The sequence below is a fragment of the Acartia tonsa genome, chromosome 11, assembly GCF_053477335.1.
Source record: "Acartia tonsa isolate MP-2025a chromosome 11, ASM5347733v1, whole genome shotgun sequence".
Lineage (NCBI taxonomy): Eukaryota > Metazoa > Arthropoda > Copepoda > Calanoida > Acartiidae > Acartia > Acartia tonsa.
In genome coordinates, this window is record NC_137270.1 from 28,460,765 (window position 1) to 28,480,713 (window position 19,949).

Sequence of the window (19,949 nt, forward strand, 5' to 3'; positions counted from 1 at the left end):
AAATTAATAAAGGTTGTCAAATTGAAAATATTGTATAGGCTAATAAAACACATCGAAAATGTATAATCATCGTGATAATTCATAGTAACCCTCAAACAGGCCATCAAAATTCGTTACAAATCCTAAGAGAACACAGCGATAGAATCTGATAAAAATCTGGACTGACTAGCCATATATTCTTCAGTCCGGTTTTCTTTAGTGAGTGAGTGGTTAAGACGCCCCCCCCCCCTTACGGTTCTTGGGTTGGATAATTCGAGTCAAAGAATCACCATTTAGATGTAGAAATTTGGGTCTAACGACTCATAATAAATTACATATCTGATATATCATAAATACACATGGTTGTATTTAATTCCTTTACATGAGAACACAATAGTGAAAACATCTAAAATACAATGACCTATTTCCAGTTAGAATGTACAGTACAGAAACAAATATAATTTTCTTGACACTATACAACTGTCTCTGTTATTCATCAATTAACAAAAGATAAATCCATCTTCATATTAACACCTTACCAAACTTAATTTCCATAAGCACAGCCCCTCTGTAAGTTAGGTTTGCCGGAAATTACCCGTAAATATACAAAAGTATTATCTTTTGTTTTCTTTTTGTCATTCCCATACAAATATTTAAACATGATATTTCGGTGAATATAACATAATTACACCTTAATGGGGTCTCACCAGATAACATAATTGCTTGCATGTATTCTTAAAATTAATTCGCAAAAAATTACATTTTTTTAAAAAATAAATTTAATTTAGTTTTTTTATTATCAAATAGAAAGATTTCGAAAGTACTCAGTTCTCAAAAACTACGTAACAATATAAAGTAAATTGTGTACGTTTTGTATTTATTGAAATGCGTCAAATGTAAAGGGAAATTAATTTTATTTTTACTGTAAAATTGTTCAGTTCAATAATCATGATAAATAAGAGAGAGGAAAATGGAGGGATACATTTAACAAGTGTCTTGCATTTTAGAACTGTAAAACTGAAAAATAAATAACATTTTGACCCTTTTTAAAGCATAATGATATCAAAATGAATACTTCTATTGTCAAACCGCGGTATCCCTGATTAACCAGAGAGAGAGGGGACAATGAGCTGTGTATTATATTAGTCCCCAAATTTTTCAATAACGTTTTCTTATTCGTTGGCTTAATAACTTTGGGGTCTTTTACTGAATTTTGATTCGTTGGTTTTTCAAGTTGAGTGTTCACACATTCTAACCAATAATTTTATTCTACACAAGGGGTAATTGTGTTTGTCATCATTGGCTAATGTCTTATCCCTTAGATCCCTGCTTCTTAACCCTGAACTTGAAAATTAACCACAGTTTAGGATGGAAAACTTATTACAACTTGGCAGACTAGAGACAGTAAAATAGAAATTACTTTGAAAAACTTCCCTTTTTATTTAATGTAATATTTATTCCGGTATTGTTAAAGAAGTAAATGTATATTTTTCCCAAAAATTTTATTTCTTAAAATTTTAAGCTGCACAATTGTTTCCTTAGTAAAAAAACAATGGTCTGTTTGTCTGTATGTCTGTGTTCTGTAAGCTAAACTTTTTGCTGCAAATCTTGAACACAGTAATAGTGTCTGACTGATTATGACGTAACAAAAAAAATTAGCCAATGAGGGGCCGTTATGGACCAATGGTAAAATTTATAGTGGCCTCTCATTGGCTAATTTTTTTTGTTACGTCATAATCAGTCAGACACTATTACTGTGTTCCAAATCTTTATTTTTTAGAAAAGCTTAGATTATATAATTTAAAATAATTAAATTAAAGCTAATTTACATGTTAAAAAGCTATTCTTTTTTTATGTATCTAAGATATAAACATATTACACAATATTATTATAAGACTTTTGTGTTTTATAGGATAATAAACAATATATAAGACTGGCTATTTAGCTAAATTTAAAAATATATAAAAAGCCCTATTTACCATGGATTGAGGGAGAGGACTTTGGACGAAAAGTAATTTTCTAACATCTTACATGTGAAATTTTTCTTTTCAATACCTATCCAAACCTAGATTTGGACCATCGAAACTCGCCTATTTTTTATCCTGCAATGCATTATCCCCGTGGGGTTCTTTTTCTGTTGGGCTCTTCTTACCCTAACTGAACAAATAATATAAATAAATATCTAAAATACTATTTTCTTTTGAAAAGTTTTTTTCTGATCTATTTAAAATGTGAGAGAAACTGTCACAAAAGAAGTACAGACATAAAAATTTAACGCCAATTGTCATATCCTTATCTCCCTTATTTACCTAAACTTATAAAAGTGCTGCATTGCCTCTTAAAAAGAAATTTTTCTTTACACGAATAAAGAGATATGTGTTTTGAAAAAAAATTAATTCTATCAGATTTATGGACACAACCCAATCTTTCCCGATTTTGTATAATTTTTGAGGAACACGATTCCAGTGACGTCATATTTTTCTTTCCCGAAAAAGGGAAGGGGGGGAGAAAAAAAGAGATGGGAGAAAAGGGGGTTTTCCCCATCTATTTTGAAGAGATTTTCTTCCCCCCTTCCCTTTTTCGGGAAAGAAAAATATGACGTCACTGGAATCGTGTTCCTCAAAAATTATACAAAATCGGGAAAGATTGGGTTGTGTCAGATTTATGGGACACTATTTCAACCTTTCCTGAAAACTATTTCAAATATATGATTTATTCTACCAATTTTGCCCAATAATATTTTCTATAACTAAGGTATGTTTGTCCGTTTGTTCGTTATGGCTAAACAAATAATACATTTTGTTTTTCTTTATAATGTTTGTAACGCCTGTAGCAAAAAATCTCCCAAAATTTATAAATTTTCAAACTTTTACCTAGGGCTTTAACTCAAGAAATGTAAAAAGCTGGTTGATTAATGATTAAACAAGTCCAGAACCGTTTAATGCTTAACTATGTGCAAATCATGGACGTCAAACTTAAATTGATTAGATTAATGCCAATGCATAAAAAAGGTTTAATAGGTATTTATCGCATCGTCTTATAAACAGCTTTCCGTGGATATAAAAATGTACAATTTTAATTTTTAAACTAGTTTTGTTAGCCCCGAGATTCCAAAGGTAACAAAACTTGTTTATATTATATAATAATTGTACATTTTTATATTCTTAAAAACTGGATATTGAGATACGCTACATGATTTTTCAGTATGGCCTAGATCCAGTTCTAATCCAGCGGATATTAATTGGTTTCGAAGCTTTACTGAAAAGATATTTTTCTTCTGCGTTATATTTATTTTTTGACTGTGTTTTTTTTATGTTTTCGTCCTTGTTCTAACTCCTTTAATTCTAAATTTATGATGAAAATGAAAAAAAATAAAAAAAATTGTTTTATTTAAGTTTTGTGTTGATAACCATGAAACATTTTTACTTAACTTTTTCATCGAGAATTAAATGTTAAAATATTTTTGCGAATAAATTGTTTAAAATAAGATTGACAAAATTACAACACAAAATACATTAAAAATCAAATTTATTTCAAGATAAAAAGGTTTAAAAAGACGAATTAATATATTCTTATACTAAAGTAACATGATGTCTTTCTGTTTGTTCCGAAGGATCCTGCTAACTGTTGAGCCGATATTGTTTTCCTTTACAGGGTAGCTTCAAATAAGTCCTGAGAAGATTTATAACTATTTTGATTTTCTTTTTTTATTGCTAAACAATTTCAATTGAAGGTATATAACAAAAACTAACTGCTGGTGTCGTGTCCCTTCCTTCCGTGGTGAATATAAAAGAAATGAATCTAAAATCTGAAGTTTGTATATATTGAGCCAATTCTACTTTTTATTTCATCCACCTGATTTCAGCAGCGTGTACAAACAAGATTAGCATGGTTTTCAAACATTATCATTAGAGGCCTAAGAATTACTCCCTGCCTAAGAATAGTTATTATCGCATCAAAATAAAGACAGGTTTCTGCGGATAGTAATCAAAATACAGGATTAATTCCAGTATGACCCGATAGGTCAAAGGCCGGGCCATCAAATAGAGATTTATTTTATAATGCGATTCGATATATTATTTTTTTGGAATGACTTAGAACCAGTTCTAATCCAGCAAAAACTAATAGGATTCGAAGACTTACCAGAAAATACTTCGGTCACGTTGTTTTATGCAAGTATCAAGAATATAGTCAATACACATTGTTGAAAGAGCGTCAATTGGACTTGATGAGCTGTTTACCAAAAAATATTTTTACGGCCGCTAGATGAGCTCAGTTATATTTTTTTTTGTGATTTCTCTAAGGAGGGTGGGGGTACCCCCCTCACATAAAATTATATACCTTCCAAATTAATATGAAAAGCTACCCTGTAAAGGAGAACCATATCGGTTCATCGTTTAGTGAGATTCTTCGGTACAGACAGGTTTTACCTTATTTTTAGGATTGTTAGATTCATATTTAAAATATTCTTTCTTTAAAGAAAACGTTCAGGGTACTTTAATCAAAGGAAATTTGGTATACTTATATTTCTAACTTTCAAAGTATAATGCATGATATTAATCCCTAAATTAACCTTACTGAAGATGCCCTTGAAAACAAAGCTAGATGTTTTTATATAAGTGTAAAGAAAGGAATGTTAGGAATGAAAACAATGCAGACGAAAACAAATAATTCAACTTTTAGAGTCGGATTCTTAAAAAAGAAGTTTTGGTTCTCGGACCCAAACTACTTACTTATGGTTGTTGTTTTTTTTATCAGCCTTCATATTGAATAACTTGTATTTTCTTACAAAGGGGTATTTTGGGAAAAGATGGAAGGATATTTTTCAAACAGTGTAATTTTAAGGATTAGACTTTTGGAAAAGTGGGTTTAATTGGAAACTTCAATACATATGTGTGTTCCTATTCCAATGTACGTAAGAGAGTTCAAATTATCTATTATTAGATGTAGGAGGAAAATAAAATCATCTTGAATAGCTAATAATGTTACTTTGTCTCTGGATTTTTCTGTCAAATTTTTTGTATAGGTACGTTTCTCGAATAAGAATAAAACAATAGAGGGTGAAGGGGTTAAATAACTTAATTTATGTCCCAACCCCGAGGACTCTGTGCTGAGTTTCAATTAGGTCGTTGAAATGGCGTCGGGAATATTAACACGTCCAAGTCGCTACAAAATAGCAGAAAGTAGTTTGCTAGCAGACGAGAAGGTCCCCAACAGGAGGATTCAGGTAGTTGTCTGGTTATACAATACATCTATATTTATAGATTTATTTTTCACGCAACTAAAACCTTAAAGGGCGGAGTCTGTTCTTTTTCTAATGCTAATTATTTTAAAAGTATTGTGAAAATACAATTAACACTTCAAGACAAAGCTATATATGAACTTGTTGGATGTTTAACGTACTAAAACTGCGCAGCTTACCTAGAATTGATGGTATCCGTTGGTTTCTCTGTGATCTTCACTCCAATTGGTGGCACTTAATAGAAATAATGATATAACACTAAGAGAAGATAATGAAAACTTTTAAGAGATAATAAAATAATTTTTTTTAATAATCATAAAAGTTTTATATTAAATATTGAGCTAAAAATGTACAGTAAATTAGCTTATTATTGACTGTATCTAGAACGTAAACCTGTCATTGGATTTTTTTTTATTATAATCATACTTACATATAACGTTGACTAAAGCACTGATTGTAGAGACTATTCGTCCAAGAATTTTGACAACACACTCTACTGTGCTTCCATTATCAGACCTAAAACAAACAAGCATAATTAATAAAATATTTCATATTGAGTAGCAAGTTTTGTTTATAAAGTAAAAGATTTGAAAAAACAAGAATGACAACATCCATAAGTAGCGAAGCTCAAAATTTTGGATGGACATCCGGAAGAGCTATATAGCAATGTCATGAAAAAACTTGGTTGAAATATGTAGAAAGTGAACTTATTTAATCCCTAAAAATTACAGATGTGTGTCTTAATAGGATCCGAGAAAATCTCGTTTTCCCCAATTTTTTTTCAGACGGAAAGAAAAGACGAACATTTCAAATCATAAAGTAGCTTCGCTACTAAAAACAGCTGGAATAATTCGGTGATATGTTTCATATAGGTCTTGGGTTCAGAAATGTGGTTTAGGTATATAGTCTACAGATGTAAGATATAAAATATTTTGGATTTAGACTTAGTCAAAGTTTTACTTAAATATTTTTTTATTTGTTAAAAAATCAGAATTAAGAAGGAAGTACAATTGTAATTTCTTATTTAAACAAAAAGAGCAATTTCTTTTATTTTCAAGGCGTGCCAAATAATGACCTAAAATTTGATGCTGGGAATAATACAGCAAAATTATAATGAAATATGAAAAGAATATGTTTATAACAAGTAATAACATCTAATATATTTAGCAATTCCTCCTTTTAATTTTACACAAATCTATGCCAATTTCTTAATTTTAGAAACTTTCAACAAAGGGGACAGTGGAAAGTGTCATGTGTGACGTCATAAAATTTGTCTATTATCCATTTGTAGGGGTTTCCTTTACTTCTTCTCCTATCATCCTTCCTTTCTGACGTCACACATGACACTTTCCATTTTCTCTTAACAAAGCTTAATAGCTATCTAAGTTTTGTTAAATAAAACCAATACTTCAAGACTTAAGAAAAAGTTGACATATTATTGACAAATAATTCTTTGATGAACTATATTTGATTAGCCAGTAAAACTACCAAAAAATACTATTTTGAACAGCAAAGATTGCTTAACTTAGCTTTCTAAATGTAGTATATGTTTTATTTCATAATAATGTATAGACAAAACTCAAAAACACTCATATTCATCACATATGCTTAAGTTTCAAATTTGATGTCTCTAAATCAAAAATTTCGCTCACACGAGCCATTCAAAGTTTTGCAAAGATCTCGAGGATCATGACCTGCAAGACTATTCTTGGAACATGAAATTGACTTGGACATCTATATTTTATATCACTTTGTACTACAAAATCGTTTTGGCCCTATAAAATACCTTCTTTAGTTAAATAATTTTACTTTTTACCTAGATACGCGGTTTGAGAAATAGTATTTTTGTGACCATATTAATTTTCTTTCAATATTTTACATCTCATAAATTCAATGAAATATTGTAATGCAGAGCTTCTTAATGTAATAGTTGTCCTTCTTGAACAATATTCTAAGTTATGTTTATGTATTTTTGCATAAACATACTTTTTGTTGTCCAACAGTTAGGGAAACAAAAACAGACATTGTTATATTTATTATTGTAGTGCCATACAACAATCAAAATTGTAATTATAGGATTTTGGAGAGAAAAAATTTAATCATTTAAAGTAGGGGTAAATAATCCGGAAAAATATTTTGAACCTTTAACCTGTCCTGATTTTAATAGTGCTCTTAAATGATGAACTTACTTTTAATAGGTACGCCATGTGATAAATACACGTGCATTGATTTGCTTACTACAGATAGAAAAACTATTGGACTCAAGATAAAAAGGATTTAATTTGATTGATGAGCACAATGAAACTAATATCTGCTGATATTTCATTAATGTATTGGCTGTTCATTAATCTATTATAATTATTTTATTAAAATAAATTTATTATAAGTTTTATCTTTCATTCACACGTGTGACTCTAAAACTGTTATTTTTGAACAAAATATTGCATAAAAAGAAATATCAATATCACAACATTAAGGTACTAATATTATTAAATTACAGTATCATTTTGAAAATCAATGAAATGTTAAGAATGTTTTTGGCTATAAATTTAAAAACAAAGAGAAAAGTAGCAGAAAATTTCTTAATTAAACTATTTCTGCAATGAATCTATTCAAATATTTTTGAAATTCCTTTTGAAAAGCTTACCTGGAAAGACTATTGATGCTTAAATATGTCACATTTCCATCTGTGGTCTCTGTTAATTTGGAACCCTAAAAAATAGATTTATGTTTAAATATATTGGAATAGTTTTTGACTATTATCAAACTAGACTTTAATAGATGTTTAGAGTAATTTGCTACCCATGATTATATTAAAGCTTCAAATTAGTTCTGAGGCAGTTTTTTTGTTATGTATTCAGAAATGGGTTGTCAACTGCTACTTGTTAAGTCATGGTCATGGGTAAAAATATCTATGAATAATATGTTTCAGAAAAATTATATAAATGGTGTTCTTAATATTTTAAAATGCCTTCATAACAAAATTGCAAACTCTTTAAACAACATTTCTGGAAATGCAAAAACAATTTAGCCCAAGGAAAATAATAATTTGCAGAAAATCTTGGAGGAAAATCATATTTTAATTTCAATTAACGAGATACAATTTTGAACATTTTAGCAAATTATGATTTGTGGGGTATTTCAAATTTAATATATCTTTCTCAGAATGTAATGAGATGGGAAGTAATTTCTTTATAAAAGAAAGTAAGCCCTAATCTTTGGCCAACTTCTGTTTGAATTAATTCAACATAGTAGCAAACTTGCCAACATTTAATGACACTGTAATGACAAACTTATGGCACCTTTACAATCTAACTTTTAATAAAGATTTAACAAAATTAAAATGTAACAAATGGTGCAAAAGGAGAAAGTGTGTAAAAAGGATTAAATTTGATACAAATATGAGGAATAATTTTCATTTTCCTGAATGAAATATTTTAATTTCATTTTTAGGAGTAGATTACTCTTTAACACATTTTCAATTTATTCTTTTGTATAAATGTTTTACAGTTTTAATAAAACATAAAACTTAATTCTTGGTTTGTTTTACTGTAAAAAGAGTTTAATATTATTATAGTTATTTATTTTTGTCTATTTCCACTACATTAATCTTTATTTAAAACACCAGACTATTTATTTTATTTCCATTATATTTCTCTCTTGCAGCCTTGAACTTAACAAAAGTAAAACAGTATAAAACTTTTAAAGTAAATATAGGGATTTAATTTAGAAGTCCTTGCATAATTACTTTCACATGATTTTTAATTGACTAAAACAAATAATCATTAATAATTTAGCATTCAGATTAACAATTAATGTTTGTTAGTCTAGAATAAGCTATATCCAAAAAGTTTAAAAAGCAAGTGAATAATCTCAAAAAAGTTTTTTAACATTAAGAATCATCTCTTGATCAGAAATTTCTTTGTTTAGGACTTTATGCAGGTTCTAATAAAAATAACAATTTTAATGGAATAATACACGGCAACGTTGTTGAAAAGAGACTATCCAAGGAAAAACTCACAGCTCAATTTAAGAAATATATTTCGATTAAATAACATCTAATCCTTGTCAACCTGCACAAAATTAACCATATTTCATATATTTATAATAAAATCAGATACATATTTTTAAACAATATAGGTTATTTTAAAGTAAAGAAAAAACAAAATAATGAAAAAGTGCTTGCAAATACAGAAAAAAGTTAAATACATATATTATAATGAATATGGTTATCCCTTCTTTATCATAGTTCTTTACTGTACAAAGGTTTGTTTGATACTGAGCAATTTAACCGCTGTTTTTGGTGTAAAGGGAAGGGATAAAATGAAAGGGGGTTTAAAAGAAGACTGTTAATGGTAATGAGTTGCATTTGTTTTGGGCCAAGGCATTCCCCTTACTCAATCTACCAATGTTGCACACCTGACATAGTAACAGTTTAACATCTTCAGTTATGACATGGTGTTAAACTGAGATTCAAACCTGTAACCTCCCAAACGATGAGCGGTTGCGCTACATGTTGAGCTACATGTATAGCTTTGAGTTTGATTACCAAAAAGTCCCTATTTAAAAAAAATCACCTGTGATGTTTGAACAAGTTTTCTGTTCCAAAGCCAGTGAGCTTCCCCAACTGGTTTACCTAGATAGATAGATAAATTGATAGATACACAGGCAGATATTTATTTAGAGAAAGATAAAGATAGATATTCCACTTGATAAAGTTTTCAGATGCATCCTTTTATTAAACCAAATTAGCAGAAAAAACGGATATATGGAGCTATACAAAGAAATCAGGAATATAGGATTTTAATAATGTTGTATTTGTATTATTCTCTATTGGAGTGTTAAAATAGTTGACGGTTCTTTATCTAGACCTAACCCCCATTATAAAATTATCAATAAGAAAACTCTAAAAATAAATTTATGTCAGATGTGAGTCATTAGTTAATGAAGAAGAGAAGCCTGCATTGGCATATAAACGGGCACAATACAAAGCTTGTACTTACAGTCCAAGATTTAACATAATTGTATAAATCTGATACAAAAATGTATGTTTCAAATAGGAAAAAAATTATTGATCATTCAAGTAAAAAAATCAATTTCAATAATAATCTACATTTGGAAACCTAATTTAGAAACTAAATACCTATCATTGTAGCTGATAGAGTTATCGGAATCTTGCAAAAAATTAAGAAGCTGCAAAGTTTATTTATAGTGTGCATATCAGACAACAAAATATGTGTTTTGATGAAATTTTTAGTGGTTGCAAATTTGCTATGCTATGAAATTATGAATTACACATAATCTAAAAATATACTTAGGTATACACATCCCTGAAAAAGTTATACCTATATCTACCCAAAAAAACTTTATTATTGTTACCATTGAACAGTAACTGTCCTATTTTTGGTTACTTTGAAAACACACCACTTCATATTGCACCAATTTGTGGAATAAAGATTTTTTTACACATCCCATCACCTACTTTTTAGGTAAAATACATTAGATCGTTAGTGTTTCAAATATGTATATACGACTCCCCCACCGGATTATTTTCATCTAAAAAAAAGAGGGAGTTGGTAAGAATGGATAATATATTAGAACAAGAGTTTATCACCCTTTCCCCATACCCTAGAGATTTTTTTTATGGGAAGAATATAAAATCATTGGAAAAGACAAGTTAAAACTCAGCACGTTACCCTTGGATTTAAACTAACCTTAGGTACACACAAACATGGTCTTAACGAACGAATATAACTCTCAGGGCTTAGTATCCCAACCCCATCACTTCCTCTATAACCAATATTTCTATAATGTAAATAAATAAGTGGGTGGGGAGTATATTTAGGTACTGTGATGATTACTGAAAGGAATATTTACCCTTATTTTTTATGTTTGAAGAAATACTTGACTTATGTAAGGTTCATGTTCCCTCCTTTTCTAGCATTATATTATAGACCTTTATCTGTCTATGTCCAAAATATTCTTGCTGTTTAAATGATTCTAATAATTCAAAAAGTTTTTCAACAGATAGATAAATAGATAGAAACCAGGGATCTAAAGGAATAAGACAATGTATAATAATTCCATTTTCATCCCCAATGATGATACACAAAATGCCCCTCTGTAGGTAGATTACAATAAGTGGTTGAAACGTTTGAACACTCAACTTATTGAACAAACTAATCAAAATTCATAAAAAGTCTCCAAAATTGTTAAGCAAACAAATATAAAACGTTTGGACTAGTTTATTAAAGAGCCGAATGTCCCCTCCCTCCTTGATAGGAACCAATGTAAATAGGTACATATGTACATTGTAAATTAATGTTACCTCCATTGTGATCACATGTAAGATTAAGACTGGAGCCCAATGGAGCAGCAATAGGCTTCGTCACCATGGAATTATCCTCCGTCCGCATTATTCTGTGTTTGTCTGGCGGTACTGAATAGATAGATAGATAGATAAATAGATAGACTTCTGGGAGCAACGTATATATATATTTATAATACAAAGTAGAACGATGTTTGTTTGCCTGTTTGTTTGTTTGTAGCGAAGGATCTCGCTAACCGCTGAACCGATCGGGTTCTCCTTTACTAGGTATCTTCTCATAGGTCCCAGGAAGGTTTATGTCGGACACCCCCAACCCTCCCGAAAAATGAAAAATACCCCCCCAAAAAAAAATCTTTTTAAAACTAAAATTAAAGTAGTTATCGACTAACCCCCCCCCCTCCCCCAAAAAAAAAGCAAAGCCCCTAAAGGCTATGGGCGAAGCTGATACAAAAATAGACAATTGAATTAGATTCATAGATAGACATGGTAATCATTGAATTAGATAGATTGATAAACATGGTATTGATTGATGGATTTGTGAGTTTATGGATAGAGAGAATAAGTTGATATTAAAATTCCTACCTATAGTAGTTAGATGAATATTTGAGCTAACTGAAGGTGTTTCTTGATAGTCCACTCTACACCTATAATATATGATACATTTTATTATTTAAGGTAGTAAGCTTTTTTGTATGTAGCGAAGGATCTCAAGAAATTGAATTTGGATATCCACATCATAGCCGAGAAATTTACCATTCCATTACTAACGGACTGACGAACAATGCAAATTATAGAACAGCTTCGCTACTAAAAACGATTACTGTATCTTGATCTATTGATTGATTTTTTAAAAATTCCTGCGATTAATGACTATTCATGTCATATATGAGAAAGACTAAACTACATAACTTTTGTGTCACTTTTGAGAAATACGATTCCCTTTTCTCCATCTCTTTTGAAGATATTTTCTTCCCCCCTTCCCTTTTTCTTTTCCGAAATGTATATGACGTCACAGGTATCGACCTCCTTAAAAATGACACAAAAGTTATGTAGTTTAGTCTTTCTGATTAGTATTGCTGATCTAATTGTTTGTGTATTGAAGACATATGTACATTACATTTATATATTTTTTTTCTAAATTACATAATCAAAAGGCATTTATGAAAGATAATTACATAAATACAAAAAAGCATTAAAACTTTAATTCTCTGGGGATTTGATCAATCGGTGTATAATAAGGATTGTTGTAGTAGACTTGTTTTTGTGTATGTTTTTGGCACCGCAGTTATTCTTTAATTTTCCAGTGTCCGTTTGTCTCAATTTTCAACTGTCAGTCAGCGATCGTAAAGATCGTAAAAGTTTTCATTTTATTAAAGTTTCTTGTATTTTTCCTATGTATGAACAGTTTCGCTACTTAATGAAAGAAAAGTCCTTTTCAGTACTGATATCAAATGAGACACTTAGGCATGAAAATAGTAAGTTGATAGAATTTCAGATATATGGACAGATATATTTTGATTTTGTAGATAGATTGATATATAGATGGATAGATAGATGTATAGACAGATATATTCTGATATATAGATTAAAAGATAGTTTTAAGATTGAAAAACAGACATAAAGATGAATGCATAGGTAGATTGAAAGATAGATAGATAGACATACACATATAAGATATAAATATTTAAGAACTCTTGATTGCAGATAATTTGTGTGCCAAGGTCTACCTTATGGCAGAGAAAGGGATTAATCATTAAAGGAAAAAAAATAAACCCGTGGCCGTTTCTCAACACGTAGTGCATCCGCTTGTAGTAACTAAAGACGTGCTATTATGTAGGGGAGCGCGACATTAATAATAAGAGCAGGGGGAATACCTAAAAATAGGCGCAACTCATTACCATGCCCAGCTAAGACTTCTCAGAAAAAAGTTTGTGCAATGAAAGAGATGGTTGTCTAATTGGTGTTACTATACCTAATACCACGGGTGATTGAACAGAAAAGGAGACATGTGGCTTCCGTTAGTTATCCTGGGTTGTTGGACCTGACGTTTGAGTGTCATGGACAGCATCCCCGCCCGTATAAGGTAAGGAAAAAAATACAATTGAAGTTTAGATTAATGGGTATAAATTACATAAAATATGCACAATTTTTATTTTTATAATTAAAATCATATTCATAATTGGACAGATTTTAATTGAAAAAGAACAGTCAATCATATAAATTCAAACAAGAGTTTTTTACATATATCGCTAAATTTGACATTTTTTCATTAAGTTTTGAAGAAGTTCTTTATAGGGCTTATAAAAAATGACGTCTAAAAAGTAGGGATTAGAGGAGAAGTGGGAAAGGAAACCCTTAAAAAGAGATGGATTCTGACGCATTATTATGATTTACCAAAGAAAGGCCAGTATGACGTCATTTTTTACAGGCACTTTAATTTTAAATATTTAGACCCTTCTTTTCTTTACGAACCCATTTATCCCTGCAGAAAATGCATCTTTTGGGTGGTAAAAATGTATTTATAGAGGTGAGAAAAAGATAAGGATGCAAACTACTCCAAAAGTTATCAAAAAGACATACAAAAGAATCAACTTTTTGAGTGTAATATGTTTCATTAATACTAACTTTTGGTAGTGTTGCTATCTTAAACTGCTGAAAGTTACATAAAACAACTACAATCTCAATATTACTGATGGATTTTAAAAATTTAATGATAAAACAGTTTATATGACCTATGCTGCAATAGTTTGTTATTTTGACCACTTAAAATATATTTATTATCAACTTTTACTTGGGTACATATTAAAAATAGATGCAAAAAATAACCTATTATTATCTGTATTGTACATTCCTGTTACTTTTTAAAAGAAATGTTGTCAGGTTATTTTTGTGTGTTAATCTTTTTATTATAAAATAATAGAATTTTATGAGTTGTATTTTTATACATTTTTAAAGATTAAGTATTTAAAGTTCCGATTACATTGGTTAAAAAAAAACTACTAGTTATATAGTAGCTTTGCTACTAAGAAAAGAAGATTTAAAGACATTACCTGTAGTGCCCCTCATCTCTTGGTCTGTTAACAAAAAAACACACATTTTATTTTGTGACTTTTTCTTCAAAAAACTAAAATTAGAATCTTTAAAATTTTATGAATTAGACGTAAACTATTCGGTATTTATTTTTTACCAGACAAAAGATTAATAATCCTTTAATCTACTTTTGACATTATAATAATTTGTTTGTCATTTGCACTAATATTTGAAGCTGCAAATATATAAAAGTACTAGCGAAGATAAACTAAAAGTGTTCTTCGTCCTTACTGACGGAATGGCTTCTTTATTTCCTCATTATTTTTAAATATTCTTTGTTGATTATATTTTCAATTTGATCTCTTTGAATTAAGTTTATATTTTTGAAGATATTTTGATATTGGTTTATTAAATTGTAAATGTTGTTTAAGAAGTTTTTTAATAACTCTCTCTCTAATTCACTTTGTAATTTGGGAAAAAAATCTCTGTCAAAATACTTATATTCTATAAATCATATTGTTTGTCCGACTGTTTGACATTTGTATAAAATTCCTTTTTAAAATTGTTATTTTATTTGGCAAATATGGGGGAAAACAGTCAAATTTATCTTGAAATTAATTATTTTCTCCCCTTTAAAATATACAGAAATTCACTAATGATTATGGGCTCAAATGGTCTAGGACATTTCTATTTATTTATAGTTCTGCCAATGTAATTGAATGACCAATTTTTCTCTGTTTGGTTCAGAAGAAATTGTTGTAAGATATATACTGTATGTTACATTTTTACTGTAACAACTGATATACAGGGTGGGGCAAATAAGACCGGACAAACTTTAAACAGCCATAGCGCTAAAACTACTTGACTAATCAGGACGTATGATCACACTATAAAAAGCTTAGGTAATAACCTTTCAGCAAAAAAAATCTTTGGACGTAGATGGACGTGTTCAACGAGCTGACCGCGCATATGTTCAACAAGGCAAATTCCAAATGCGCCGGTAGTTTAATCTGGACTCTCGACTAGGGCCCACTAAATCTGACCTCAGCCCATCTGTAAAGTGAAAATATCTCGGTTCTTGACTTTAGGGACACATATGGAACTTTAAAACTCATTTTAGACTATGGGTTGCGCTGACAACCCTAGCTGAAACTTCATGCTATTTCTAAAAAGGTAAAGAACGTCATTCTAGCTCAACTGTGGTCCAAATAAGAGCCTCCGTGTATAAGGATAGCTTCAAAGTTGGGCGAATTTGGATCCTGCGGTTACTCACGTTCCTAAGGAAATGTGGCCTCCCAGCAGCCCTATCTTAATTCAATGGACTTTTGGGCCTGGTGCTACTTTGAATCATGCACCAATAGACGTGCCCATACCACAAAGACCTCCCTCATTGCCATTATCAAGGAGAACTACGCCAGCTTGGACAGGTAAATTTTGACCTGGACTTGCCAGCGGTTGAGGAGGCGGACTGAGGCGGTAATTAAGGCTGGCGGCGATTTTGCTTGTCAGTTTTTAAAATTCAATAAAATCTTTAAAATTGACGATTTTATGGTTATTTGTTTAGAAGTTAGAATTTGTCCGATCTTATTTGCCCCACCCTGTATATTTTATATCTAGACAGTTCTGAGGAATATTTAAATAAGAAAACTTTTCTTTTAATCATTAAGACTTTCAAGTAAATGCATAATTTTTATACTACATTTACTCGAATTTAGAAAAAAAAAGAAGATTATGCAACTTTTTAGATAACACCTTATGATAAAAAGATTCATAACAAAATCTAATGTTTTGCTCAAACAAAGTCCGTAAAAAATATAGCTATGATTTACTATTAATAAGAAGAAAAATTACTATGATAAATCCTCAAAACCTATCATACAGTACAAAACTAGTAACCAAATATCCAATCTTAGTTTGTAAGCAAAATAAATTACTTTGATCTTTGGTTTTGGTCTCTGGTCTCTGCTTTTAATCTTTTTTATACTATTATTTACTTTTTAAGCAGCGAAGAAACTGTTAAAGTCAGATGTATTGGGCTTTCCACACCAGATCCGTAAATTTAATCAAATTATAGAAAAAAAATGGATTTTTTAAAAATAGATTAGATTAAACAATTTACTCTTTTCTAACTCTTTTATTCCAATTAATCATACAATTTGAAGGTATTTTGGAAAACTTAAGCTGAATTCAAAAAGTTATGACATAAAAGGCAGTATTTGATCTTAAATAGATGCTTAAATGTAAAAACATCATTAATTTATTATTTTGTAAGTTTTATGTCTTTGTTTGTTGCCATTTTTAATATTTTTTTTTTAAACTGCAATATAAACAGTGTAAATATAGAAAAATAAAGCTTTTCTGCATTTTCACCAAATATCTGATTTTTGTAACGGACCAAAAATTGTGTGTGTTTTTTTCCTGAGGGGATTAATTGTCAGAATTCCCACTCTCTCGGCTCCCTAAAATACAAATGCAATTATAAGAATTAGCGCATTTTCTGAGATTTTTTGTTGCGCAGTAGATTTTTAACAAGGACGATTGCGTCATATTGTATATTTATGAAAATATTTACAGGTTATTCAATGAAGGAAACCTGTCATACGTAGACAGGGTAAGGTTAAAGATAATAGCCCAAAACATGAAGATTGAGCTGGCCCTAGTCTATCCACTTGGAAACAAAGGCTATACACGCTTATTAATTGTAACAATAAATCTAAATTAAAGGTTTTTAATATTCAAAATAAAATTCATATGAAACCAACAAAATTTGTAAAATATTAACATACACCAATTAGAAATTTGATACCAAGTTAGTTAGCAGAATGATTTTCAAATAGAAACTGTCGCGGATTTTTAAAATATAATTTCGCAGATTTGCTTACATAGATCTTTTTCTTTGTAATTATTAAGTAAAATAATAAGCAACGAAAATGTCATTTTCAGTTGGTAATCAACTTATGTAAACTATCAATTATTATTTTTGTTAAAATAAATAATTAGGTATTGAATTAGTTTATCAAATGCCATGCTAAAGTCTTACTTATATGAATTAAATTTCAACTAGCGTATGCTTCTACAACTGCTATGTTAGATAAGGGAAAGATATTGTTAGGTTGTATGTAAAAGTTTTAAAGTAAAAGATTGGGTCGAAGCTCACCAAATTTGATACAACTGTCCACTAATGTTATTTAGTGCATCTATCTATTTAGCTATTTTTTATGTTTTTCTATCTTTTTGACTAAACAGAATTATTTCTTCCTATCTACATACATACCTAACTATAACTCTATATGCCTAATCATCCTATTAAATAAAGTAATATTTTCTTTTAATGCAGCGAAGGATCTCGGTAACCGCAGAACCGATATGGTTCTCCTTTACAGAGAAGCTTCTCATAGGTCCAAGGAAGATTGAAAACTATTTTGTGGGAGGGTATCTCCAACCCTCCAGAGATATCGCCTCTAGAAAAAAATCAACCACCTACCAAAAACAAAGTTTGCTTTTCCTTTTTAAAAATATAATTGAAAGTAAATCGTCGACTTCCCAAACCCTACATTTCCTTATGGGTCCTCAGAGGCCTCTAGGGGCGTAGCAACTGGTCTATATAACACTTACCAAAATAAGATTGAATTTATATCTCGAATGAGTTTGATCTCCAGTCCAATGTGTTCCCGTGCCCCCTCCCCGCCTGTCTAAACTGTACACTGGGTCTGTCAGGTTTCCCTAAAAAAATATTAATATGCTTATTTTATTTTTTGTCGTTCCTTTGGTTGTTTCGTCTTGTTACTTATTAGATTTAAACTTATCTATTTTATATTTAAGTTTTAAACGAACATTTAATAAATGATTATATTTTTTATGTACAGATTGTAAACCTTTAACAACCTAAATATATTAAATATTTAGATTGTCATATGTGATTTCATTACAAAACTTAAACATTTTTTTTCTTGTTTATCACTCCTAATTCATTGTTTATTCAAACTCTATCTGCCCCCCACCCCCGCCCCTCCCGTCCGTTTTTTTGGTTCCGTTTCTATATGTACAATTTTCCTCCTATTTTTTTACTTTTTCATTCTATAAATCCTACCTGGAACCAAACGACCAAAATAGGATCCTCGGCAATTCGTCTGACAGCAAGACATGGCAGTTTAACTGGACATTTCATATATATTTCAGCTGAGCTATTTTCTTTGTTATTTTATAGGGAAAATCAGTTTATAGTGTCTAATATAAAATTACGCTATACAATACAAATGACCAATGTTAGGTCAATATACATTTCACCATTGGTCAATTACAATTCTTCTGGCCTTTAACTGATGATACAAAGTTCATGAGATATTCTTTTTGAACATCAGACAATTATTATTCTTTATAATAGTAAAATATTTTTTTTATGGAAGAGAAAATAAAAGAGATATAAAATCTATAATAAGCAAAATTGTAAAGAAGGCGTCTTAACTTTTTTGCTTTTTATTTAGAATAGCTAGCCGGTGCTTTTAGTACGTAGGAGATGTAAAATTTTCCATAGAATTCAGATATGCAATCGGTTTTTTTGTAGACCTCTTATTTTTGAAGTAATTTAAGTTTTTTACAAAAATAATTAAGTCGGTTTTAAGGTACTAAAACGGAACAAAAAAAGAGAAAAAAATAGCCATAATGAACAAAAATAGTAAGATCTTTAATTTGACACCTTACAGTGCATTGTAAAATTTTTAGTTTTACAGAACACACTTTGCATGTAAAAACTGAATGAAATCATATTTGACCCTGAACCTTTTTGCAAAATGTTACAGATAAATGTATGGACATATTTATGGATGAACATTATAATAAAATATATTGTATATTAACCCCTTTTCTACCAGGGACTATTATATCGACTATATAGTAACAAAAAATTAAATTATACGATAAACTTAGACAAAACAAAGTAGTCTTAGTAAGTTTCCAATAAGACATGATGCTTAATTTAATCCTATTTCCAAAGGATATGATTTGTGATAGTTTTTTGATATTGTAAATCAACATATTAAATGAAGCAGCTCATAGTGCCTATGAAAAATTACGTCATACAATGATACAATACAAATGATTAATGATAGGCCAGTATACATTGTAATTGACCAATGGTAAATTGGCATTGAAGGAAAATATGTTTTTATGTTTAACTAGTTTTAATTGATTTTCCCTATTATGTCGAATGAAAGCTGGTCTCAAAGAAAATTAGATCCTAGAAATTCTGAATAATGAATAATGATAATACTCCAATATAAGATAAGAACTTGTCAAAGAAGATAAAGTATAGAATAGAATCCAGGTAGAAGATTCTGCCTGGCTAGCCTGAAGTAAAATTGGACCATTTGA

At 29.8% G+C, this 19,949-nt stretch overlaps 1 protein-coding gene across 1 annotated transcript in view; it reads right to left on the reverse strand.

The window, feature by feature from the left end:
* LOC145332726 (fasciclin-2-like) overlaps positions 1-19,949 on the reverse strand; it is a 110,672-nt gene that overhangs the window by 76,459 nt on the left and 14,264 nt on the right. The window contains exons 3-12 of the mRNA XM_080177772.1: positions 18,670-18,734; positions 18,195-18,302; positions 16,998-17,038; positions 14,600-14,623; positions 12,132-12,193; positions 11,550-11,660; positions 9,799-9,857; positions 7,869-7,933; positions 5,652-5,737; positions 5,401-5,455 (exon numbers count right to left, since the gene is read on the reverse strand). Of these exons, the coding sequence (XP_080033898.1) occupies positions 5,401-5,455; positions 5,652-5,737; positions 7,869-7,933; positions 9,799-9,857; positions 11,550-11,660; positions 12,132-12,193; positions 14,600-14,623; positions 16,998-17,038; positions 18,195-18,302; positions 18,670-18,734 (676 nt within the window). The remainder of the gene's footprint in view (positions 1-5,400; positions 5,456-5,651; positions 5,738-7,868; positions 7,934-9,798; positions 9,858-11,549; positions 11,661-12,131; positions 12,194-14,599; positions 14,624-16,997; positions 17,039-18,194; positions 18,303-18,669; positions 18,735-19,949) is intronic.